At 40.3% G+C, this 26,994-nt stretch overlaps 1 protein-coding gene across 6 annotated transcripts in view; it reads left to right on the forward strand.

Moving 5' to 3' along the window:
• greb1l (GREB1 like retinoic acid receptor coactivator) overlaps positions 1-26,994 on the forward strand; it is a 326,285-nt gene that overhangs the window by 194,386 nt on the left and 104,905 nt on the right. For 3 of the 6 annotated variants that reach the window (XM_048595857.1, XM_048595861.1, XM_048595858.1), the window contains 2 exons: positions 6,909-7,068; positions 24,739-24,945. In XM_048595857.1, the coding sequence (XP_048451814.1) occupies positions 6,909-7,068; positions 24,739-24,945 (367 nt within the window). Of the gene's footprint in view, positions 1-650; positions 894-1,697; positions 1,771-6,908; positions 7,069-24,738; positions 24,946-26,994 lie in introns of those variants that run through there. The other 3 variants (XM_048595860.1, XM_048595862.1, XM_048595856.1) reach the window with 3 other exon arrangements.

The raw sequence follows: 26,994 nt of genomic DNA on the forward strand, positions 1-26,994 counted from the left end.
AGCCTGATATTGTATTTTCAATGTAGGTGCAACATGTAACAAGGTGTAAGTGCGAGCTAAGGAAAAGCCACTGGGGAAGTCTGTAAGTGACTATGCGAGATTAGGAAGAAAAGCCAGTGGTGTTAATTCTGACTATGGGACAATAAATAAGAATGAAACTAGTTGACTGCAGTGCCACCTGACTGAATGATAGGGAGAGGATTTAGTCAAGGCAAGTGCAGTCAGCATGTATAAAGTTACAGATAGTTCTGAAGAAACATTTGATTCTGTTTCCCTCTCTGCCAGATACTGCCAGAGCTGCTGAATTTCTGCAGTATTTTCCCTTTGGTGGACCTGGATTGAAATGTAAAGGTCATGGCTTACTCACATAACTGGGGCCTTGACTCTGTTTTAACTATAATTCAGGGAAGCCTGCTTGGTGGCAAACTCAAAGGTAAATCCGGAAGGAACTGGTAGCGGGGTCAGAAGAGACCAAGTTAAATTTAAAATGAAGAACTGTGGATGTTGGAAATCTGAAACAAAAGTAGAAATACAGAAATTGCGGGATGAACTCAGCAGGTCTGGCAGCATCCGTGGATAGAAAACAGAGTTTTTTTTTGTTAGTTTTTCCAAGGATTCCTGGTGGTCTAGGAGCATCAGGAATGCTTTTCTTGTCCATGGAAAGAGGGCTTTCCACCCTTTATAATCTCTTCCTCTCCCTGTACCCACCCCTCAGCAGATATCCTTATGCTGGGGAATGTTTCCTGCGGTCTGATCCAGCAGAATACCTGATGCTGTCTCCTGATCTCGCTGTTATTCCCATTGGCTTCAAGTTAAGTTAACGGGAATCATGGAAACCATTCTACCTAGATCAACCTTCATCTGTTCCATCAATAAATCTCACCCATCATAAGGTTAGAATTGGGAATTTTCATTGATGTTAGCAGAGTGCTTGGGACATTATGAGACTGCTGAGATACTGAAGAAATTCAGAAAGACCTGAACAGTATCCAGGCTTGGGCTGCTATGTGGCAAGTAATGTTCATACTACAAAAGTATAAGACAAAATTTGTCTCCAACAAGGTACAGTCTAAGCACCATCCCTTAACCTTCAATGATATTGCCATTGCTGAATCCTCCTCAGCCAACATCTTGGTAGTTATCAGAATCTGAACTGGAATGACTGTGTAAATACTGTGGCTATAACTGTAGTTCAGAGACTAAGAATCCTGCAGTGAGTAACTTTCTGATTTCCTAAATGGATCATTACAAGGTACAAGTCAGGAATGAGATGAAATATTTACCACTTGCCTGGATGATTCCAGCTCCAGCAGCACTCAAGAAGCTTGACACCATCCAGGACAAAGCAGCCTGCTTGGTTGGCACCACGTCAATAAACATTTACTGTTTCCACCACCAATGCTCATTAGCAGCAGTGGGTATCATCTACAAAATACACTGCAGAAATTCACCAAAACTACTTAGACCACGCCTTCCAAACCCATAATCACTACCATCTGAACAATAGGGGCAGCAGATGCATGTAAACACAAGCAACTGCAAGTTCCTTTCCAAGCCACTCTTCCTCCAAGCTCCTGCACAGCCACCAGTCCAAGGTGTTTCTTCCCATCCCTGCTGCCAAACCTGCAGCTATGTTGTTCTATGTGCTTCAGAATTTAGACTGCTACTGGGACTGCTGGCCAGTCAGGTAGCTGTCAACACTCTGAGATGGGTCTTCATTCTGGGCAAGAGGCAGAACCTCACCTCCAGCCTTTAATGTTGCATAGAGCGGTAAGTAGCTATGGGATTCTTTGTGTGATAGGGGATCCCCAATCATCCGAAAACTTCTGACCGGTGTGTCTAGAAAATATACATTTAAAGACATTGGGCTGAATCTTACCAATGTCACTGTCAAGATTGCTTGTGATCATGATTTTTACACTGAGTTATACACTGCATGCATTTCATATGCAGGATACTATGATGACAAATGATTTCAGCTTGTACGGTGAAAATGCCTGATCAACGCTTTTGCTCCCTGAAGGGCCTGATATCGCTCACAAGTAGAGCCCATGTGATTGGACGGGAAAATTAACACTTAGTCTGTCCACAGTGGGTATTATCACAGCCATTTTTCATTTACAGTGCGTGTTTATTATTTGCATGAATAAGGAAGACATCGCAGGTTGATTTTGGCAGAGCAAGTTGCAAATTCAGTCTGATAAAGAAGTTTCCCCCACCAAACCTCCATGCATCTTGCTCCATGGTCTTCCAAGCTATCTGGGGGAAGAGGAGGGCTTTATTGTCTGCACTAAAAGGCAAGGAAAATCATAGATATTAAGCATAAGTAGGTGCGAAGTGAGTGAGCAGTAAGACATGAAGTGGGGAGCCCTAAGAGACACCCTGGTTGAACAGTTCAGATGGGTGTCTGTCCCTATGCACAAAGTGCCCTGGCAGCAAGTGCTGATATGCTCCAAAGTGTAGCACTGAAATAGAGAACAATATTTTTAGTGAGTCAGAGATGTGCCATGAGGATGCAGTGTGACTAGTACGTATTTGATGGCAGTGTCCGTGGATAGGATTGTGGGCGTAGTTGCCCATGGAGTGTGCCCAGTGGCATTGGTGATTGTTGTCCAAGATGGAAGCCCAGAGGAGCAAGTCATGAGCTGGAATCAACAGGTAACTGCTCTGACATTCATGTCGGGAAATGACATAATGTAGTTTCTATCCAGCACATCAGAAAATAGAAACTGCATGTCAATAAGGCAAGATTAGGTAATAATTGCATGCTGATATATGCAAATGTTTTCAAACAGGCCTCTTGCCATTAAAAACCTGGTTGCATTTAATTTTCTGATCGTGCCCCATTTCCCAACTGACTCACTAATACTCATGTCATTAAGGGGTTGGGAATATTTCGCCTGATTTAATTTCTCAATTGTGTCATTTTAAAAATGTTGCACAGAACACTTTATGTGCTTGTACTACACATGTTTTCAGTAGAACCATCCTTCTGGTTGCATGATTGTAATCAGTCCAGCTATATAACCAAATAAAATTTCTATTTTTGAGTCGGGCACTGGATGTTCCAAAAGTAGTTTCATCACATGACCCATCAACTTATTTTCAGAATCGTATATAAGTTAGCAAAGGAGAAAATAAAGTTAAGAAAATGACAACAAAAGATAAATATTCAGTCCAGAAATGTTGGGTGTTATAGTCTTCAATATGCCCTGTACATCTTATTTGTTTTCCTTCTTGTGCAGGATATGGGTAGTGTAATGTTCTGTTGCAGCTGTTCTAGACAGTGGATAATATAAATGACAGAAATCATAGAATAATCCGCTAGAAACAAACTTGCAGCTGGTAACCTTGAAATATGGAAACCAAAGTACAAAATAGAAAATATTTGAGGCCTTGATGGAATTTTGCCTCCCACCATCTAGTGGAAATGGGTCCAGCTGTGGTTAAAAATAGAGGCTCTCTCGCCACCATCTTGCTTATTGCAATTTTAAAATCTAGGGGCAGGAATTTTTGTATGGTGGCCCTTCCTCCTCACTATCGAAAACTTTCAGCAGGGAATTGCACCCCAGTCAAGTCAGTCTACAGGGACTACAGCCCTTCACTTTGTAGGTGTGCTCATGGCCGACAATTCTGTAATCCTAGCTGCTCCAATGTGGTACCATGACTACTCCTTGGGCTTGGTTCCTTGGTTCTTAGTATCTGGAGGCAGTGCTAAGGAAATGCACAGAAGGAGACATCCAGGAGATGGGGAGGCAATGTTAGAGGTTGTATTGGAAAGGAAAGTGGGGCAGAGGACACAGGGTGGAAGCAGACCTGGGAAAGGATCCTTGATCAGGAAACCTAACCTTCATGCAGCCTCTTCTCCCTGATGCCTCAGCAGGCTAACTTGTCATATCTTCCCTTTCTCCCCCATTCCTAACTATCTCCAGGCAGGAAATGGGATGCAAAAACAGAATTTTCTGGAAAAGCTCAGCAGTTCTGGCAACATCTGTGAAGAAAAAATCAGAGTTAACGTTTTGGGTCCGGTGACCCTTCCTCAGAACTCCGGAAATGGGATGCGTTGGAAACTCTATAGACTGCAATGGAAAAGTTGCCAGTGCTATTTTAGAACTGACAATATTAGGCCTTATACAATTTTTAGCAAAGTGGCCACTACTTGGAAGCTTTGCTACATCACACTAACAGTTTGGAGTCATTAACCATAGATTGGAAATGGGTAGAGTATAAAAGTTGAGTAAAAATACGGTTGCCCCTTTTATAGTTCATCATGAAATGCTCTTGCCTGAATTCTGTCTGTTTTGTAAGTGGTAGTGGTTCTGTGATTAGAAAAGGTAAGCGAACAGTTCTATAGAAGGGGAATGGTCTTCAGACCTATTAGAATTGATTAGCCACTGGATAAAGTGCCATTTAGCATTCTACAATATTAAAAGGTTAGCCAATTGTGAGATCCAGAGCTACTTGTTTAAACTCTGCACATTGTTTTCGTTCATTATTTACATAACAATTCAGCCATCTGTCTGACCATTTGAAAGCTTTGACAGATGTATCAGCTTTTGGCTGCCTTCAAATGCACCGATAGATTCTGAACTACTGAGTTTTATTTACCCAATTGTCCTGGGAATGTGAATTGGATGGCTTAGCTACATTCTAAAGCACAAATGGATACTGTACTGCAGAGATTTTTGCATTAATTTATGTGATATAGGCATTGCTGGCTAAGACATCAACTATTCCCCATCCATAATTGGCCTGGAGGACTTGATGATGAGCTGCCTTCTTGAAATGCTGCAGTCTTTGAATGTGTAGGAATACCCACAGTGCTCCTTGGAAGAGAATTCCAGGATTTTTACCTAAAGACTTTGAGAGAAAGGTGATACATTACCAAATCAGGATATTATGTGACTTGGAAGTGTGACTTGGAGGTGCTAGTGATGCAATTTATCTGTTACCTTTATCCTAGAAGGTTGCAAGTTTCTTTAGTGTTGTTGGAGCTAGCACAATCAGGCAAATGGAGGGTACTCCATCACACTGCTGACATGTGCCTTATCAATGGTCATCAGCAATGGGGAGATAGAAGTGAGTTACTCACTGCAGGATTCCTAGCCTATGACCTGCTCTTGTAGCCACAGTATTTATGTATCTGGTCCAGTTTAATATCTGGTCAATGATTCAATGACTTTGTTTACCCAGCCATCCTGGGAATGTGTATCTGATATTTTTGAAAGGTGATGTTAATAGTTTCTTTTTACATACCTGTTCAAGTGATTTTTAAAAAATGTTTTATCAGCCTTTCAATAACTACGAAATGTTTTCTGGTTCCTCTGAGTTTTGTTTATAAAGTGGATATTGATTGAGTGGGCTAGAGGATAAAGGTATAAAGGAGGTGAGGAGGTTCTTTATACTGGTTTGAAGAACTAGTTTATTGTTTTGGGAATGGAGGCACAATTTAACTTGGTCATTTCAGAAACAGCTCGTCCCTGCAGACAATGATGACAGTTTCACTGTATGGACAGAGGTTGGATTACAATGTCTCGAAGATTCACAACTCCTAATTCACATTTTCTGTTATGAAAATCCAATCACTGGTGTCAAATTTTGTTTGTTAACTCTTCTGTGAGGTGCTTTGGAACACTTTACCGTACTAAAGGGTCTTTATAAGTACAAATTCTTGTTCTTGTTTTATGTCTGATTGATATCTCCTCAGAAAAATTTGACAGTTTATCATTAACACAGTATTGTGCTGGAGTGTCAGCGTAGATTTGGTGCTTAGTCACTGGATTGTGACTTGAACTCTAAATCTTTTGACTCAGACATGGGGGTAGTTCCAATGAGTGCTTGGGTCAGTGCAACTGACTGGGTTGGTGGTGAGTGTCACTTGCTGGCAGGTAGAGAGAGCAGCTTATGTGTAATATTCTAACACGGGGCCAAGAGGAGCACTCAGGTTGTGCTGTGCAAGTTTAACACATACCAAGGAAGCAGTAGAGCACTTTTAATTGAAAATGGGTGCAGCAAAGTTGGGGGTGGCTACTTAATTGAATAAATTGTCATATACTTAAAATATTTGCACTGTTCACTATTGTTGGCATTTCTACCTTATCTAATTTGTTGGCTGGTGCACTTTCACCCGGAAGTGTGTACATGTTTTCTGCATGACAATTTGGGAGTATGGTAGGCTTTTATGCATCTGAAAAACAAGCACTGCACCACAAAAGGCTGTTAAATCCTCATTGACATTGATATTAAATAACGTTAACTTTTCAACCAGCTGCTTTCTCCATGCTGACTGGCTTCATTTAAGTAACAGATCATTGATAATGAAGATACTGCTAGATCTTACTGTGGCAATGTTTCATCTCATTATGACGACATGGCTTAGAAGTTATCTCAGTTAAAAAAGTGGTAAAAAGTGATAGGTAAAAAGAGATAGATGTAATTTTCCTTCTCTGTTCTGAAGTGAATTCTCGAATTGGGGTAACAATAAATTGATGATTTACAGAATTTTGTAGAACTCTTGGTAATTTCTTACACCTAGCCAATAAAATGTTGCGCATTACAGATTGCAATGTAACTTCTAAGTCAATATTACTATGTGTCCAGTTCTACCAAAATGCTTTGCGAGTCACTGCCAAAGTTTCATTGTCTACATATGCACAGCTTTGATGCTCCGCATGGCCAACTAATATTTACTACAAGTCATCTTGGAAAACTAAAGTTGTTTAAGAAAATTTCCTGCACTTCTATATGATAAAGATGAAATATTCTGCATTTAAATTCTTTTAGACCAGGTTTTTATTGTTTCATTGGAGTCTAACATTCTAAGTATTTGAGGATTTATACTGAGAGTACTAATTATCAACTGTTTTCTTTATGTATTGCTCATTTATGTTGCTTTGTCTTGTTTCTAGACAATGGGAAATTCATATGCTGGGCAACTGAAATCTGCACGCTTTGAAGAGGCTCTGCACAATTCAATAGAGGCATCACTTCGTTCCAACAGCATTTCTCCACGACCAATCTTCTCTCAGCTGTACCTTGAATCAGATCAACCACCTTTATCCCCAGAAGGTTGAGAGAACTTTTTTTTTGTTTGGTTTCTTCGAACATTGATTTACTTTAACAAATGATTTTTTTTATTGCTGGCATCCTCTCTGATATTCTCACTTCCTCTGGGACCTTTTTATGCGAGATTGTAGCATCTGTGTAGCAAATTGCACTGCATGCTGTAAGTGTAGCCATATATAGGATGTATCATAGGATCTCATACTATATGAAAGTACGTACCCTAATGAAATATCATTGAAATAACAACCGAAGTTACTTTTGTGTATGCACAAACTATCCTGCCAGTCGGATTTTGGCAGAATGTGGACAGAATGTGTAGATCATTCAGTGTATAGCCAATAATTTTTTTAAAACCGAGCATAGTAAGTATAGAACCTTAACCAAAACAGGGAGATATGAGTAAGTCTGCTGCGACAGTACAGCATATTTTATACTTCAGTACTTCTCTGTTGAGACTCGTCCTTTTCAAGTGACATTTTAGAATGTCTTTAATTAGTCAGTATTCTATAATCAAACAAAAAACTTGGATTAAATTCATTTTTGTATTACTCAGGATTCTCACTAACCATTCATATTGATACAAAGACAACATGAGCTGCCTTTACACTCATTTAGCAGAGTTTGATATTTGTGCAAATGCGAGATGAGAAAATTCTTTTTCACAGTGAGTAGTTAACGTTTGGGATGTACTGCCTGGACATGTCATATGATGGTGTAGGTTCAATTGAGACAATTAAGAGGGCATTGGATGATTATTTAAATATAGAAACACTAATGAAATCTTTACTGGAAACAACACATGCTGGAGATCACAGCCGGTCAGATAGCATTTGTGGAGAGAGAGCAAGCTACTGTTTTGAGTCTAGATGACTCTTCATCAGAGCTGAAGTGAAGTGTGGAGGGAGCAACACCTATGCAATAGTGGGGGCTGGGTGCAGGGTGCTGTGGCAGTGGTGGGGTGTCGAGTGCATTTGGAATGTGAGAATGGCAGAAAAATGGTGTGTCTAACTGCCAGACTTGAAAGAGAACACAGTCCCACAGGGGTGCGGGGAGGGCTTGAACAATGTGGGCTCTGGTGGGAATGCTCTATAATCACGGCAGAGGTCCACCAAGGCTTTTGACATTGGGATAAACTTGCTACATCTTTTAACAAAGTTTCGGGCATCAAGGCAAGATTCTTGCTCAGCTGTGGCAAGTTGCCAATGAAGGATTGTTGCTCATTAACAACTGTAGTAATTGCAGATCTTGCCTCACAAATATACAGCTTTCTGTAATACCACTTCCTGCAAGGAACCTAAAGGCAGACAATTCTAGATATGAAAGTTCACTCGCTACTTGCTCCACAGGAGCTCCATGTTGGGCAGCCGGCATCAATGTCTTAGGGCATACTTAATGAGCACCTTCCATATGGGCCTCACATCAAAGGACATTGGCATCCAATATGTACCAACATCTAAGAATGTGTATGGCACTTCTGCAAGTGACTTAGATGATGCTTCTTCGGCTGCAACAACCACAATAAATGTAATGCTGCAATGGGAGATGCACCCAGCTCATGGACTGGGTCAGGCTGCATCTCTGGCCTGTTTGCTTGCAATCTTAGGCTCACAAAGTGAAGGCTGTCTGGATGCTCACAGCAGCCTTGCCTTTCCTTCCATTGACTTGCCTTCTAGCACCTTACCCCTCAGCCAGAGATACCAGGTTTACATTAGTGCTGCAATGCCGAACTGTTTGCGCAACACAAAGCCAGGAAACTTCCCATGGTCATCAGCACTGTATTACTCCCAATCTCTCATACCCCACCATCCTTTTGGGATCTTAAGGAAGCCTTCTGAAAATCCAAATACACCACATCCAGTGTTTTTTTTTAACTGATCTACAATAAAATCCTCAACAAGCTCTACAATAGGTTTGTCAAACATGACTACCCTTTCAATAATCTATATTGACTGCCCAAACATAACATTACTTTGTAGGTGTCCAGTTATTACATCCTTTATAGTAGATGCTAGCATTTTCCCTACTAGTGATTTACAGATCTGTAGTTTTCCTCTGGTTTCTTTCTCCTTCCCTTCATAAAAACATTCATCTGGCAGAGTTCATTGTTTGCTGTTCTGGAACATGATCTCTTTTCACTGTATTGTTGGAATATTTTCTGTCCTTCTAACCACACCAAGAAGAGATGAAAAATAATTCTCCTGCTTTTTCTGTCATAGAGTCATTGTCATGGAATACTACATCACTGAAACAGACTTTCCATTCAATCAGTCCATACCGACCATAATATCAAACTGAACTAATCCGACCTGCCTGCACTTGGCGCATATCCCTCCAAACATTTATTATTCATGTACTTATTCAAAAGTCTTGTAACATTATAACTGTACCCGAATCAATCACCTTCTCTGGAAGTTCATTTCACACATGAACTGCTCCCTCTGTAAAAAAAATTACAGTTGCCTCTCATATCCTTTTAAAATCTTTCTCCTCTCAGCTTAAAAATATGTCCCCTAGTCTTGAAATCCCCCACCCTATGGAAAAGATTCCTGCCATTCACCTTACCCATACCTTCATGATTTGATAAACCTTTATAATGTCACCCCCAACCTCCTACATTCCAGTGAAAAAAGTCCCATCCTATCCAGCCTCTCCTTATAATTCAAACCTCCATTCCCAGCAACATCCTAGTAAATCTTTTCTGAATCCTCTCCAACTTAATTGTATCCTTCCTATACCAGGGCTACCAGAATTGGACACTGTATTCCAGAAGAGGCCTCACCGAAATCCTGTACAAGCTCAAAATGACGTCCCAACTCCTGTACTCAAAGATCTGAGCAATGAAGGAAGCGGGCTAAATGCCTTCTTAACCACCTGGTGTACATGTGATACAAACTTCAAAGACTTATGTACCTGAACCCCTAAGTCTCTCTGTTCTACAACAGTACCAATGTCCTACCTTTAATTGTATAAGTCCTGACCTTGTTTTTTTTTAACCAAAATGCAATATCTCACATTTATCCAAATTAAACTCCATCTGCCACTCCTCAGCAATTGGCCCAAAAGATCAAGATCTCTTTTCGTAATCTTAGATAACCTTCTTCACTGTCCACTGTACAATCAATTTTGGGCTCATCTGCAAACTTACGAACCATGCATTCTATATTCTCAACTAAATCATTTATGTAAAGAACAAACAAAAGTGGACCCAGCACTGATCCCTGTGGAACAATGCTGGTCTCAGGCCTCCAGTCTGAAAAACAATCCTCTACCACCACTCTCTATCTCCAGCTGTTAAGGCAATTTTGTGTCAAATTGGTAAATTCACACTGAATCCAGGGTGATCTAACTTTACCAATTAGTCCATTGGTACTAATGGAATTTTGTCAAAGGCGTTACTAAAGTCCCAAGTAAACAGCATCTACTGCTCTGCCCTCATCAGTCTTTTTCATGACTTGCTCAAAAAAAAACTCAATCAAGTTTGCAAGACACCATTTCCCTCGCACAAAACCATGCTGACTATCTGTAATCATTCCTTGCCTCTCCAAATGCATTTAAATCCTTCAACATCTTGCCTACCACCGAAGTCAGACTCACAGGTCTATAGTTCCCAGGTTTCTCCTCACATCCCTTCTTAAACAAAGCCACAACATTAGCCTCTCTCCAGTCATCTACACCTCACCTATAGTTATAGATGATACAAATATTTCTGCAAGGGGGCCCACAATTTTCTCCGCAACTTCCCATAATGTCATGAGATACACTAGATAATGTCCCGGAGATTTATCCACCTTGATATTTTCTAAGACCTCCAGCACTTCCTCTTCTGTAATATGAGCTGTTTTCAAAACATCAGTATTTTATTTCCCTGGGTTTTCAAGCCTCCATTTCTTTCTCCACAGTAAAAACTGATGTGAAATATTCATTTAATATCTCTCCCATCTGATGAGGTTCAACACAAAGATGGTCTCTTTGATCTTTAAAGGCCCCTACTCACTCTCTCTAGTTGCTTTCTTGCTCTTAATGTACTTGTAGAATCTCTTCAGATTATCTTTAACTTCACTGCCAAGGCTATCTCATATGCCGTCTTTGCCTTCCTGATCGCCCTCTTAGAATGCCCCTACAATCTATACTGTTTCAGAGATTAATTTGAACTCAGTTGTCTGTATATCGAATGATTCTTTTTTATTCTTGACTAGAACCTTAATATCTTTATTCATCCATTGTTCCGTAATCCTACCAGCCTTACCTTTCCACCCTAACAGGAACATAATGACTCTGAATGCTCATTATCACATTTTTGAAAGCCTCCTACTAATCTGACATCCCTTTACCTGCGAACAGTCTACTCCAGTCAATTTTGAAAGTTCTCTTGTGACAAAAGCAGTTTATGTTCACATATGCTGTTTCTGTTTAAGTATGATGAGTTCATAATAGAGAAAACAATTGTAGTCACAGAAATTTACCATGCCTGAAATAAAAACCCCAAAAATTCAGCTCCAGCTGGATATTTTGGATCAAGGAAATCAGCCAAATATCATAAAATGAGGGACAAACAAAGTGCTGTAGAATATCAGCAGCTCTGGCAGCATCTTTAGTGATAGAAATGGAGTTAATGTTTTGACTCCAATAATATTTTTCTTTTGGATCTGTTGTAATCCTCTAATGCACACTTATAATAAACCTATTATTCAAAACTCTTGTCTGTGTTGCAGAAACATATTAAGTTAATACTTGGGTTATATTAATTTCTGAGCACAGTGTTGTGCTTAGTGACCTATCTGCACTCTCGCTAATTGAGGGTAGGGGCCCCATACCTTTTGTGTGCCCTCTTCAACAATATGATTGTAGAAATGGTATAAAAAGGCTGGAGCTCTCTGTTGACTCATCCAAATTGCCTGTGACTCTGAGCACAACAGGAAGTCCTGGCAGCATTATTTGTCAATTGTGTTATAGAATCAACCTGCTGTCTTAAAGGGAAGCAGCATAAATATACTGCTGCAAAGTAATTGATATGACATCTCTTACTCACTACATAAAACAATGGCCTCTCTCAGCTTTATGTATCAAATACCAACCAGTCACCCACAGCTGTGCCTGGCACTCACGATTTAAGTCTAATATCCAGGTGCTACATCGCAGCCTCACATACCTATGCTGCCCACTTATGCCAACGTACACATATCTCCACCTAGTTAGACATATTCCTACACGATCACTAACGTTCTGCCTTCCGTCTCAGAACCAGGTAACCCCTTATAGAAAAAAAACAGAACTGGCTAAGGACAAGGGTGTCTGCATCTCCTCATCCCTACAGTGTGTAGTTACTGTCAGGAATACACTGCCTGAGTGTGGGAGAGGTTGCTTCATTTGTGGCTTTTGCAGAAGTTTGGATAAGTACCTGAAGCAAAAAAAGGGAGCAGGTGAGTCAGACTTGAAGAGTTGTTCTCATAGTGAACCAGCACAGGTATAATGGACTGAATGATCTCCAGTGTTAGAACCATACTGGAATAAGGAATGAGCTGTGAGGAATCCCATGGCACCTGTTGAACAATGAAGAATTGATGGCAGACTCTTCCCTAATGACACTAGTAAATGTCCAGTTCACCTGAGTACTGTTATTTGGCATGATCAGCAAGCTGCTGATAGTGTTACTACGGATCTCTTGCTGCCCTGTACACCTTCCCTTCCTCTCACCAATCTTCCATTACTAAGTTCCTGCTTTCAAGAACTGCTGGTTGCCCAACCACAGAAACCTCAGAAGCAGTCAGTTATCAGATCTGACACTTGAATCCCCAAGTTCAAATACTGATGTTGTCCATTCCAAGATTGTTAGTGTAGAGTTGCAGTCAATGCATGTTGAGCCAAGAGGACATGACCAGGCTGCAATCAGGCCAGGGCTAAAGGGTTTGTCTGTCAGCTCACATGAGGGCAAGATGGCAAACAAATACTGCTGGAGAGAACTGATGATATCAAGCACATTCAAGAGAATGCAGACCAAGATGCCAGGTACATTAACTGGCCTGCTAGACAACCTCTTGTTACAGTCAAGGACTGTGGAGATCTTGCTTCAAGTTAGCAGAACACACCATGCAGAGCTTGCTTGTTCTATTATCTCTGTTCTGTCTCCCTGCTGTATGGCAGATCCAGAGACACTGCTTCCTCCATAACTGTTCCAACCTTTTTCTGAACAGTTTGACTACTCCTCTGGCCCCTTGTCGGATGGATGCAGCAGATCCAACAACTCATGAAAACATCTCTTAAAAATGTTCTGGAGTTCATCCAGATACTTTGCAACAGAAGAAGTTCTGAAAAAAAAAAAATCACCTTACTTGCAGATTGGTTATCTGTTGTTTCAAATATTGTGACAACAGGGCTCACCTTACGCTTATTTGCAGAGCCAACAATAAAGAGACCTCCTGCACATTTGACGTCAGCCTTGGGAACTGTCATGACCCCAACTAATGTTATTATTGGTCAAGTTAAATCCCAGATAGGAACCAGATTTGATAGATCATCACTTATTTGGTTTAGTTTTAATGAAGTGGCCTCTCACTGAAACACAGTATGCAATGCTGTAGATTTTGCTCTAACAATAAAACAAATTTATTATAAAAAATGGTTATAACTAGATAGTTAGATTATTCTATTTTAATACAAATTCAAAGACTTTTAAACACAGTAAAGGTAAAAAGGTAAAGTAGTCCCGCCAGTCCATAAAGCTGTTGTCTCATTAGACAGAGTTGACTGGTGGTGGTTTAACTTGAGGGTCATGCCTGTAGCAAGGGAGAAGGTCGAGAAGGAGAGTCCTTCATAGTAACTTCAGCTGGTGCAGGAATTGAACCCAGTCTAATGGCATGATTCTGCATTGCAAATCAGCTGTCTTCCCAACAGAGCTCACCTAAACCCCAGACAGTAAAAATATCACCCCATTAATCCCAAAACCCCTTTATAAATTGAAATTAAACAAAACAGCATTTGTGCAATGCCCAGAATATATGCTGTTACAGTGTCCAAAATGCCACTCATATAATACTGACACCAGAGTCCCTACATCCAACACCTCAGTCATTTTAAGTTACCTGTAACTTCAACTTTTAGATTGGAAATGCAGATAGCATTTTCCTGGAGTTACCAAATGAGCTACAGTGTGCTTAGCTTAAAGTTACTTTGTCAGGCTTTTATTTCAACACTTCTGGTCTGAGACTAACATGAACTCTTCATTCTAAGGTAGCCTAGTTCACTGTATATTATTCCCTTCTCAGGAGTACTCTTTTCTATGTAGACATCCTAGGTTCAAGGACTTCACAGGACTGCCCACTCAAAGTCAGAAGTGAAACTAAATGTATCCCCCTCTAAGCTGTAAGCATTCCCTTAAGCTTAAAAGAAGCGTCTCAGAACACTCTAACAAACCTTGAATCCCCGTGATTTGCCTTGCTGGGTTTCAGAGTGATTTAAAATAAACAAAAGTCATTCAGAACTGCACAAAATATTTTACTCCAAAGCTTGGCCTCAAAACTGCTTTAAAAGAAATCACCATGGCAAAAGAAATCCATTCAATTTAATTACTAACTTCAAACACATAGAAACCATGCCTGTTACTAACTCAAGAACCAGAAACCCAAAACTCACAACACATAACAGCAAAAAATATAAGTATAAATGTCAAAGATTACATCACAGAATTACATCAGCTGATTAGCTGTGTAGCATCAGGGATAACATCCATTCAAGACCTCCTGTTACAAGAAACAGCCAATGTACATCAGTCCCTTGGAAGCAGAGGCATCATGACAGCAACAGTCTCCTAGCCTATTTGCTTCAATGATTTCATTATCCAATGCAAAATTCAATGAATAAATTTAACTGTTAATTCAAATGTACATGTTCTGATTTTATTCAGTTAAATCTTTATTTTTGAGTTAAAACGTATGATTACTGAATAAAAGAATGGATGCAAAAAGTGTTGAAAATGGACGTTGATAAACTTCACTCCCCAAGTATTACTAAGTAGCCAGAATTTGGAACTACAAAGCCACAGATTAACACAGTAATATGAACATCCTATTCAAATAGTTTTGGGACACAGGCTTCATCAGATGAAGAGATCACTAACATGTAGAAATTCATAGGCATTTCTAACATTGGAACGATGACAGAACAAGCTAATTTTGATTCAAATGTTAACTGTTCTGAGGCATTGCAGAGGTATTTAAAACCAAATGTATTATAAGATTTGGTTTCTCCAAGACTTCACAGGTTAATTCAGACACCTTTGCCACCTGCAATGTAGTCTGTGCCAACCTTTGACAACCCATTTGTCAGAATGCATGTCTGTCGGTGTATTCACTTAACAGAAGGAAATCCATATAGAAGAAGGCCACGCTCCTCCTACACTGACGTATATCCTCCCAATTTGTTTGTGGTAATAGCAGCTGGTGTTGGTAAAATGGGAAACATATGGTACTATGTGATTAACATTTACAAAGATGAAGAAGAAAGCCTGTATCAAGAAAAGCTTTCCTCTATCATCAGAGGTCATTTGTAGGTGAGCGATATCAAGGCCCAAAACTTGGGCTAACTGTTCAAACTTGTGAGTTATTCTACTGTTGAATGTGATTTTGGTTGATTTGTACCTCAGCTCATTCTTACCACCTTTACCCAACAATAATCTTATGAATTTTAGAATTGAAAATATCAGTTGACCCAATCTCCACAGCCTTAGGATGATTCCAAGTTCCAGGTTTCCTTCAGTCTTGTGAGTACAAGTGCTTCCTGATTTTCTCCTAAACAGTAATGCCATGATTTCAAAATATTGCTGTCTTGTCTAGATTCTCTGTCTAGAGGAAATAGTTTCTCTGCATCTTTTAATTTAATTCCTTTATAATTTTAAACACATAAATATTGCTGCTGCTTCAGTGTCACTGGGTCAAAATCCTAGAATTTCTTCCCAAATGGCATTGTGGGTCTACCTGGACTCAGTGGACCACAGACGTTCAAGAAGACAGTTCATTACCACTTTGTCAAAGGCAACTGGAGATAGGCAATGAATGCTGGTTCAGACAGTGAGGCCCATGTCCCTTGAATGAATAACAAAAATCAGATAGATAATTTCACAACTTTCTAAATGCTAGAGAATACAAACAGGTTGATGCAACCTGCCCTCAATTTAACTGCTTAAACCTTATTTTCTTTTTGAATCTGCACTGTTACTCTTCCAAGATCAATATTATGTTGCTGAGATTCAGTGTCTGAACTACCCCTACCTTATTTTTCCAGACCAAATTCCATTCACTTTTTAAAAAGAACTTTTTGTACCGGTGCACTAGATGTTAATACTTTGTGTACAAGGAAACGTAAACCCTTTTGCTTTTTCACAGCTTCTATTTCTCACTCTGAAGAAAATAATGCTTTTCTCAGATTCATGTCCCCACAATCAACATCATTTGCCGTAGTTTGGCCTACTTGACTAGACAGGACAAAAAAGATGCGGCAAATATGTGTTTCAAAATTTTAAAATACAAACAAAAACAAATAATGTTACCTCACATAGTTAAGATACAAAGCATTGCCAAGTCAGAATTGAGAGCAGGTTTGAAGGACTTTCCATTGGTCAGTTTTTTTCCTGATCATTTCTTCCTCTGTCTTTTGTACAACAGAAGACTGCCTTAGTCAAGGTTGCCCTCTGTAGGCTTAATGAGGAAAAGCATATCAAGTATTCCAACACTTGCAGTGCTGAACTGGCCGCAGCGCAGATCTGATCTCCTCTCACCCAATTCCTACAACCAATTGCTTTTCAATACTGTTCCAACTTAAGATGTCATTTCTTTCTTTGAGTTGTGTGACAATTCATTGACACAGAGACCAACACTCCCTTTTTCCCTGTGAGACTAAATTGATTCAGTGCCTTTTTCACAGGCTGCACAGTACCAAAGCAATGGGATCTAATTTGAATGAATTAAATCGTACATTTAAATGGAAACAGTACTTTTGTCCTCTTAGTTGCTAATTAAGGTTTATTGGCCACCATTTTAATCTAAAATGCCTCCCATTTGAAGTGATCATGAGCAATTGACCCAAATTTACAGTACAACAAAAAGAAAACTAATCAAATTAAATCAAAATGCAGTTGACCATAAAGTCTGCCATTGTGCCACCGTGTGGTCAGAAAGGCAACTTGCCAGTTCTAGGTAGAAGCTCCTATTAAAAACAGAGGCAAAACAAATATAAACAGCTGCTGATCTAATTAATTTTGGAAAATCCATCAGCATTTAAAGTCATAGAGCTGCGCAGCATGGAAACAGACCCTTCAGTCCAGCAAGTGTGTGCCGTCCCGATATCCTAAATTAATCTAGAACAAAAACAAAGTTGCTGGCTGGAAAAGCTCAGCAGGCTGGCAGCATCTGTGGAGGAGAAAACAGAGTTAACGTTTCGGGTCCGGTGACCCTTCCTCAGTTCTGAGCTTTTCCAGCAACTTTGTTTTTGTTCCTGATTTACAGCATCTGCAGTTCTTTTGGTTCCTAAATTAATCTAGTCGCATTTGTCAGCATTTGGCCCATATCCCTCTAAACCCTTCCTATTCATATACCCATCCAGATGCCTTTTAAATGTTGTAACTGTACCAGCTTCCACCACTTTCTCTGGCAGCTCATTCCATTCACGCACCGTCCTCTGCATGAAAAAGTTGCCCCTTACATCCCTTTTAAATCTTTCCCCTCTCACCTTAAACCTATGCCCTCTCGTTTTGGACTCCCTACACCTTGGCTACTCACCCTATCCGTGCTGCTCACAATTTTATAAACCTCTATAAGGTTTCTCCCTCAGCCTCTGATGCTCCAGGGAAAGTAGCCCCAGCCTATTCAGGCTCTCCCTATAGCTCACTCCCTCCAACACTGGCAACGCCTTTGTAAATTTTTTTGCACCCATTCAAGTTTAACAACATATTTCCTATAGCAGGGAGGCCAGAGTTGAATGCAGTATTCCAAATGTGGCCTAATCAACGTCCTCTACAGTTGCAACATTACATCTCAACTGCTGTACTTAATGCAGTGACCAATGAAGGCAAGTGTACCAAACACCTTTTTCACTGCCCTGTCTACCTGTGACTCCACCTTCAAAGAACTATAAACCTACACCACAAAATCTCTTTGTTTGGCAACACTCTCCAGGACCCTACCATTAAATGTATAAGTCCTGCCTTGATTTGCTTTACCAAAATGCAACGTCTCACATTTATCTAAATTAAACTCCATTTGCCACTCCTTGGCCTCTGATGTGATACTTTCAAATCGACCCGCGTTCAAATCTGACCTGGTCCAGAGGTGAACAAATTGATCAGAAAATATCTACTTTCAAATTGACAAATTACAGCGATGGATAAATAGTTAATCAGCTGGACACAAAACAGGAAAATGATTCTTGGGGGTCATTGGTGGAAGATCATTGAAGGCAAATGCAGTGTTTGGTAGAATAGAAAAGATTTATTGTTTTCTGGGTTTTACAGTATATGGAACAGAAAATAATGAGCAAGGTGTGATATTTAGTCTATAAATGGTAGTTGTTTGCATTGACAATACTGTCAACAGTTCTGGTTACCAAATTAGATGAATGTTATCATGACTTCATACAAGACACAACCAAAGAATACAAATCTGATATTGTGCCTCATATTCTTGAACTTCAAGGAGAAACACTGTTGTTTAAACTAGGGCAGGATTTCTTCAAGTTATTGACCATTTGAACCTGAGAAATTGTTTATCGTGGTCCTTGGAAAGATACTCAGGGACCATTGGATGAAAATTAGGAGATTGAGAATGAATAGGAATTTCACAATTGTGGTGACTATTTGAAATGGAATGCTCAGGCAGGAATGCAAACCTTAAGATGTCCATAATTCTAAGAGGGAATTGGTGAGAAAATTGATTGTAGGAGTGTAGGTAGTGAACTATGCGGTCTGGTTTTGAACTTTGATCCGGTCAGATAGACCCAAATTGGACTTTCAAGCTTGGTGCATTTCTACGGTCATATAATTACATCAGAACATTGTAAAAGATTTGGATTTAGTTTTTGCAGCATAGGTATTGAGCATCTGAGCCCCAAGTCCCAACAGTCTGCTCTCAAATGAGGAGGCTCAAAAGAGCCCAGCATTTTGATGCACAGACCTCATTATTTTACAGATATTTTCTAATCAACCTGTTTGTAAATGTTATTACACATTTCTTCAGCAGGTGAGATTTGAACCCAGGCTCCTGGCTCAGATTTAGGGACACTAGTCCTCTTATCATAATTCATTCACATATTCAGCAGTAGTAGCCCATTCACATTCATGTAGTGATCTTTGGCTTTGATCCTGGGATCTGAAATATTCTTGGAGGGTGCCTTACGTTTGGGTTGAATAGAGGAGGTAGAGTTTTGAGGAAAAGTTCACATAGATCTGTAGAATTGCTGTATTATAGTTTTTGAAACAAATGGCACCCTTAGTGACAAAAACCTGGGTGCTACAGATCCATGTTTGTGGTCCATTGAGTTTATGCGGGTTTAACAATGGAAGTTTGAGGGGAAAATGGCAAAACAGAGTTTTGATTTGATGTTTCTCCAGATGGTTCCTGTCTGATGTGTAGTTTATTGAGAGAAAAAAAAGCATGTGAAGTAATCTTGCTGTGCACAACATGAATCAAATCCTGTGTAGGTGCAAACAGTGTATCAAAATTCGATGATTGCAATTTGATTTGCTTCAATAAATGCCACCCCTTTGCAGCTATACATGGAAGGGATGATGCTGTACATTTGCATTAATATTTCCAAAAATATTTCACTTCTGACAAATTAAAGTAGAACTAAAGTAACCACTGTAGTACATTGAAACACCTTAAAGTGTTGCAGAGAAGCCATCATCATAACCTGGAATTTCCCAGAGAGAAGCAGATGACTTTGTGCAATATGGAGGTAGTCGGGAAGCATTGCCTTACAACACTGCCTCATAAAATGAAATCCAATTTGTCTTGAGTAATTTCAATTGTGACTGCTGCAACCCTGAGTCTGTCCACCATCTGTCAGTATGGGTGGACTGAGATGGCCTTCTTCTGAAGATTTCGCTTAGTTTCTGCCACGTTTTCGGCAATGCGGAGGTGACAGTGATAGAATCGGAATAGTGTCTCAGGATGAAAAGCATGTTGAAGACTTTTGTTGATATTTATCACTGAACATGTTTGATGTTGAATCACAAAATAATTAGCAGAAATTGACTCTTAAGATTGTTACAATTGCATGGGTTTTCAAAAGATTATAAGTTCATTTTAGGAAGTGGTTAATTTATCTCTCGGAATCTAATTGTTCTAATTGTTTGAGGAAGAGGATAATGAATATATAGTGGAATAGCACATAGAATCAGCGGGTCTATAGATGAGGGAGGATTGTGTCTATATGCAGCAAGAACTGAACAATGATCAGATTTGGGCTGATCAATGACAAATAACATTTGCGCCAGGCATTGACCATTTCCAAAGAAAGTCTAAATGACTCCCATTGACAATGAATTAAATCACCAACATCAAATCTCCCCAAAGCCGCTCCACCACCTACAATATGTGTCAAGAACGTGATGGAATACAGTGCAATTGTCTGGATAAATGTTGCTTCAACAACACTCAAACTCAGTGCCAATCAGGGCAAAGCAGGTTGTTTGATCGGTACTCCATCCACCACCTTAAACTTGCATTCCCTCTACTGCTGGCACAGTGTGGCTGCATATGTGAAATTACATGCAGTGTAACTATTTGCCAAATCTCCTTTGACAGCACCTTCCAAACTTGGAACTTTTACTTAGACAATGCAATAGGTGCATGGGAACACTACCAACCACAGATTGTCTTCCTAATTTACACACCATATGCTTGGAAATATACTGTCTTTTGTTCATTGGGTCAATGTTCTGGATTTCCTGCCTGTGTAAATACCATTCTTTGAAACTCCATGATGTTGAGCACAGGATGATTTGAGTTATTAGTTTGTTTGAAAATGATCATAAGTGTTCTGATTTAGTCATGAAAGCCCTTAGCTATGCTACTGTTAAAGATATTGTGCAAGGGATGTGCAGAAGCAATTTTAGCATCCACTTGGACGCTTTTAGATCTTCCCAGTGATGCCTTATTCCTTCAGATGCCTGGATTGCTGCAGTTACCGCTCTTCTGATATAATCTACATCATGTTGTAGCTCGAGTTCTTGGATCTCTCCAGCTTATCTCTATCTCACACATATATGAAGCCACTATATCCACAATCTGAGCTTGCAAATTGACAGGCAGGATGGGATCAGCTAGTCCACCAAACCTCTGGTGTATCATGACTAAACATATACTTTCTCCTTTTCTTCTCCTGTCCCCAACCCCACTACCATATAATCTTCTAACAACGGCAAAAAGAATATAAACCCAGAGCCATGAAGTATACTTTGGAAAATTAGAAATTGTGGATTCTTTTAGCAGAGTCTTCAAATAATCATAAGACCATAAGAAACAGGAGTAGGCTATTTGGTCCCTCAAGCCTGCTGTTCCATTCAATAGGATAAAGGTTGATCCAACATTCCTCATGTTCACTTTCCTGCAATTTCCTCATAACCCTTGATTCCTCTACTGATCAAGAATCTGTCTATCTCAGCCTTAAATATACACAACTCTGCCCCCCTGCAGCTCTCTGTGGCAAAGAGTTCCAAAGACACTCAACCCTCTGAGAGAAGAAATTCACCTTTACCTTGGTCTTAAATTGACATCCCTTTATCTGAGATAATCCTAGACTCTCCCATGAGGGGAAACATCGTCTCAGCATTAAACCTGTCAAGCCTCTTAAGAATCCTATGTGCTTCAATAACAATGATTATCATATCAATGAATAGCAATGGATTGGTAACAGAAAGGATCAATAAGGGTATGTGGTATACACGGACTTCCAAAAGAGGTTTGACTCAGGGCCGCACAGCAAACTTGCAATGAAAGTTATAGGTCTTGGAATAAAATGGATAGTGGCATTATGGATACAAAATATTGCGATAGGAAATAGATCGTAATGGTTAATGGATGTTTTGCAGTCTGGAAGAAAGTTGCTTTGGAGTTCCCAGGGGTTGATGTTGAGAACAAAAACAAAGTTGGTGGAAAAGCTCAGCAGATCTGGCAGCATCTGTGAAGGAAAAAACAGAGTTAATGTTTCGGATGTGGTGACTCTTCTTCAGATGCTGCCAGACCTGCTGAGCTTTTCCAGCAACTTTGTTTTTGTTCCTGATTCACGGCAACCACAGTTCTTTCGGTTTTTATTTGGTTGATATTGAGACTCTTGCTTATATAAAATGATTTGGATCTTGATGTGCAGTTGAACATTTCAAGGTTTGTGAACAAGACAAATTTAAATGAATTGTGAACTGTGAGGAAGACAGTGTAGAACTTCAACATTGACACATTTGTGGAATGGGTGTGTAAATGGCAGATGAAGTTCAGTGTAGAGAAGTGTGAGGTGATGCACTTTGATCCAAAGAACCTGAACAGATAGGATAAAATGAAGGGCGCTATTTTAAAAGGAGTACTGGAGCAGAGAGACCTGAGTATAAATGTGCATAGTCATTAAAGGTGGCAGGACAGGTGGAGCCTCTAGTAAAGCATACAATATTCTGAGGTTGCAGACTTGCTCGCCGAGCTGGTGTGTTTGATTGCGGATGTTTTGTCACCCTGCTAGGTAACATTGTTAGCGTGCCTCCAGTGAAGCACTGGTGTTCCCTCCCGCTTGTTGTTTATATGCCTCGGTTTGCTGGAGTGGTTGGTATTCCTTCCGGTTTCGTTCTTCAGTGGTTTGTATATTGGGTCCAGTTCAATGTGTTTGTTGACAGAGTTCCGGTTGGAATGCCAGGCCTCCAGGAATTCCCTGGCATGTCTGTGTTTGGCTAATGCAATTATGGATGTGTTGTCCCAGTCAAAGTCATGTCCTTTTTTGTCCATTTGTATTGCAACCAGTGAGAATTGGTCATGTCTCTTAGTGGCTAGTTGGTGCTCGTGTATCCTTATTGCCAGTTTTCTTCCAGTTTGGCCTATGTAATGTTTCTCACAGTCCTTGCATGGTATTTTGTATATTACGTTAGTTTTATTGGTTGTGCGTATGGTGTCTTTTAAGTGCATCAGTAGCTGTTGCAGGGTGATTGTTAGTTTGTGGGCTACCCTGATACCTAGGGGTCTGAATAGTCTTGTGGTCATCTCTGATATGTCTCTGATATATGGTAGGGCGACTAGTGTGTCTGGCCATGTTGTGTCGTCTCGTTGTGGTCTGTTGTGGAGGTAACGGCGGATTGTGCTTTTTGGGTATCCATTCCTTTTAAAAACGCCGTATAAATGCTCCTGTTCTGCTTTGCGCAATTCCGGGTTGCTGCAGTGTATTGTGGCTCATTTGAATAATGTCCTGATGCAGCTCCAGTTATAGGTGTTGTGGTGGTTGCTGGTCTAATTAAGTATCTGGTCCATATGTGTTGTCTTTCTGTGTACACTAGTCTGGTTGTTCTCATTGTTCTTACATTCCACCATTATGTCCAGGAACAGTAGTCGGTTGTTGTTCTTTTCTTCTTTTGTGAACTTTATTCTGGTGAGGATGTTGTTGGTGGGTTTCTTCTAATCTTGTGCATTTGACAATCACGAAGGTGTCATCTACATAGTGGACCCAGAGTTTGGGTTGTATAGTGGGGAGCACTGGTCCATTCTAATCTTTGCATTACCACTTCTGCTATCAGTCCTGATATTGGGGATCCCACTGGTGTTCCATTGATTTGTTTAAATATATGGCCATTGAAGGTGAAGGGAGCTGTGAGGCACAGATCCAGTAGTTTCAGGGTGCTGCCCTTATTGATGCTGTCAGTGTTGTGGTGTGTCTGCCTTCCTGATTTCTCCAGCTGTGTGGCAATTGTCTCTTTGGCTAGGTCGATGTTTATGGATGTAAATAATGCTGTTACGTCAAAGGATACCATTATCTTGTCCTCTTCTGTTCAGGTGTCCTTGATGATATCGAGGAATTCTTAGGAGAAGTGGATGGAGTGGGTAGTGGTGTCAAATAAGTATTTCAGTTTCAGTTGTATTATCAAACACACAAGGCTAGAAGTAACCCACCAATGCATAAACAACTTCCTCGCCAGAATAAAATTCACAAAAGAAGAAGAGAACAACAACTGACTACCCTTCCTGGACATAATGGTGTTGTTGACAGTGAGGAAAAAGGTCTCCGGTCACTGGAGGATATAGATAGATTGGTCAGATGGGCAAACCAGTAGCAGAGGGAATTTAAACCTTATAAGTGTGAAATGAATAATCTGAAATATGATCCCAACTCGGTACAAACATGCTCATTTCTGCTTTTAACAAAGGGTTAGCTCAGATAAGTCACCTGCAACTGAAGTTGATTCAGCCCATCCTTTTGGGAGAATGGACCCGAGCCCACTTAATCATGGGAGAAGCTCCATATCAGTCTCCAGGCAGTAGATAAGCCTCCCCTGATCAATTCAGAGAATGGAAGGGATTGACTTCATAAATGGAGATGGCTTTTTTGTGCTTCAGAAATTGGCGTGTTTGCAGGCAGCCTCCCTGGACCACTGCATAAGTGATAAAGCTTTGAGCCAATTGTAAATAATGCCTGAAATTTGTTTTTTTGAAGCAGATGTCAAACCAAAAATAGAGGACCTCAATAAAGATATTGAAGTCCATCGCTATGCACAAAGCAGCTCTTCTGGATTCCCAGCCATACAAGTCGGTAATGGAATGGACAATGAAGAGGAGGAAGAAGAAGAGGAAATGTCTGAGTCAAACAGCCCACCTATTACATACTTGCAGAAACATGTCCCAGAAGGATCCTGCACAACAGATGGTGAGTATAGCTTTATCTTCTAGAATACAAGTACCAGTACAAATCGGAGTGCCAAATGTGAATTTGTTCATGAGATTACTAAAGCTCCACCTACTGCACGATCATTATTCTTACATGAAACAACAGTCAGATTGAGCTTTTAATGTGGTTTGAACTAATGGGTAATGGACAGTATGATTGTTGCAAATCAGATCAAATCCACGTGCAACATTTTGATACCTATCAGCTAACTGATCATCTGATTCCTCACTGACCCACCCGCAAATCTCTCTGACCTACTCAACCCTCCAACCATGTCCCAATCCTCGGTCACCCTGTGAACACTAATTCTCGGCCCATCCAACAACTCCCCTCAACCTCGCACTAACCTGACCTGACCCAACTGAAGCTCATAAACCAATTCTCCCCTTGACGATGCCATCTTTCTCCTTGACCACTCCCCTGATCGTCCACATCATGACTCTCTGTGCCCCCGATACTATTTCACGTCACTACCCACCTAGCAACTTGACATTCTACCCAGCTGCCTCACCCAACCAACTCCATTTCACACTTACACTACCCCCCCTTCCCACTTAGCCCTATTCATATGAACCCATAGCAAAGTTTTGCAATGGGTAAACCTATTTACCAAAGTACAGCAGTAAGTGCTGTAAAAGGAATGTGGTGCTTGTGTTGATTCTCACCACTGCCCCTGAAGATTCCTGGGCTTGGTGAGTTTGGAATCATTCCACATAGATTTGCAGCTCCAGTGTATTTTCTCACTCTCCAACCTACCCATATCTGTTAGCAGCTTTTTTGTGTCCATCTCTGCTCACTTTCTCACCTATGCAGTCTTGGATACATCACAGTATATCCCATCACCTTGATAAAGATTATGAATAGCTGAGGCTCAAGCACTGACCATTGCCGTATTACATTAGTTACAGCCTACCAATCCAAAAGTGACCTGTTTCTGCTTGTGAAAATGTTTGAAAATAACTTTAATGCATTTGGTATTTAGCGTTAATTGCCAGTTGTGTGTTGATAACCGTAGAGCCTCAAGTTTTTCCTTGTTACTATATTTCACATCCTTTCCTGATCAATCCATAAATTTAGGAATCTCTTCTTAGTATCTTGTTTAAATGTTACCTCTGCTGAATTTTGTTTTGAAGTCACTCTCGTCCATGTTTTATGTTTGTTTTTATATTTGCATCACTCCTGCTTTTCTTTAACTATTCCACTTTTTAATAGATAAAAGTCTTCTCACTTGAAGACCCAATGCGCTTCTTCATTTTTCCCATGATAATTTCTAAGTAGTAACCTCCAATGTGGCGGCATGTATAGTGGAAAGAAGATGTGAAAGAACAAAGAAAAAAATCGCAGGAGATGGGTGGAGATACTCAATGAATATTTTCCATCTGTGTTTATTGTGGAGAAGGATATGGAATCTAGAGAACTTGGGTAAATGAATAGAGACATCTTGAAAAGTGTGCATATGGAGGTGCTGGACATCTTAAAACACACAGAGGTAGATAAAGCCCTGTGACCTGATCAGGTGTACCCTAGAACTTTGTGGGAAGCTAGAGAAGTGATTGCTGGGCCCTTGCTAAGATATTTGTATCATTGATAGCCACAGGTGAGGTGCCGGAAGACTTGAGGATAGCTAATGTGATGCCACTATTTAAGAAAGGTAGAAAAGTGGTAAAGAAAAGTCAGGGAACTATAGACCGGTGAGCCTGACATCAATGGTGGGCAAGTTGTTGGAGGGGATTCTGAAGGACAGAATTTACATGTATTTGGAAAGGCAGGGATTGATTAAGGATAGTCAACATGCCTTTGTGCATGGAAAATTGTGTCTCACTGACTTGACTGAGTTTTTGAAGAGCTGATGAAGAGGATTGATGAAGGCAAAGCGGTGGACATGATCTATATGGACTTCAATACATGGAATACAGGGACAACTGGTCATTTGGATACAAAACTAGCTCGAAGGTAGGAAACAGAGGGTGGTGGTGGAGGGTTGCTTTTTAGACTGCAAGCCTGTGATCAGCGGTGTGCCACAAGGAT

Source organism: Rhincodon typus, chromosome 4 (genome assembly GCF_021869965.1).
Source record: "Rhincodon typus isolate 14 chromosome 4, sRhiTyp1.1, whole genome shotgun sequence".
NCBI lineage: Eukaryota > Metazoa > Chordata > Chondrichthyes > Orectolobiformes > Rhincodontidae > Rhincodon > Rhincodon typus.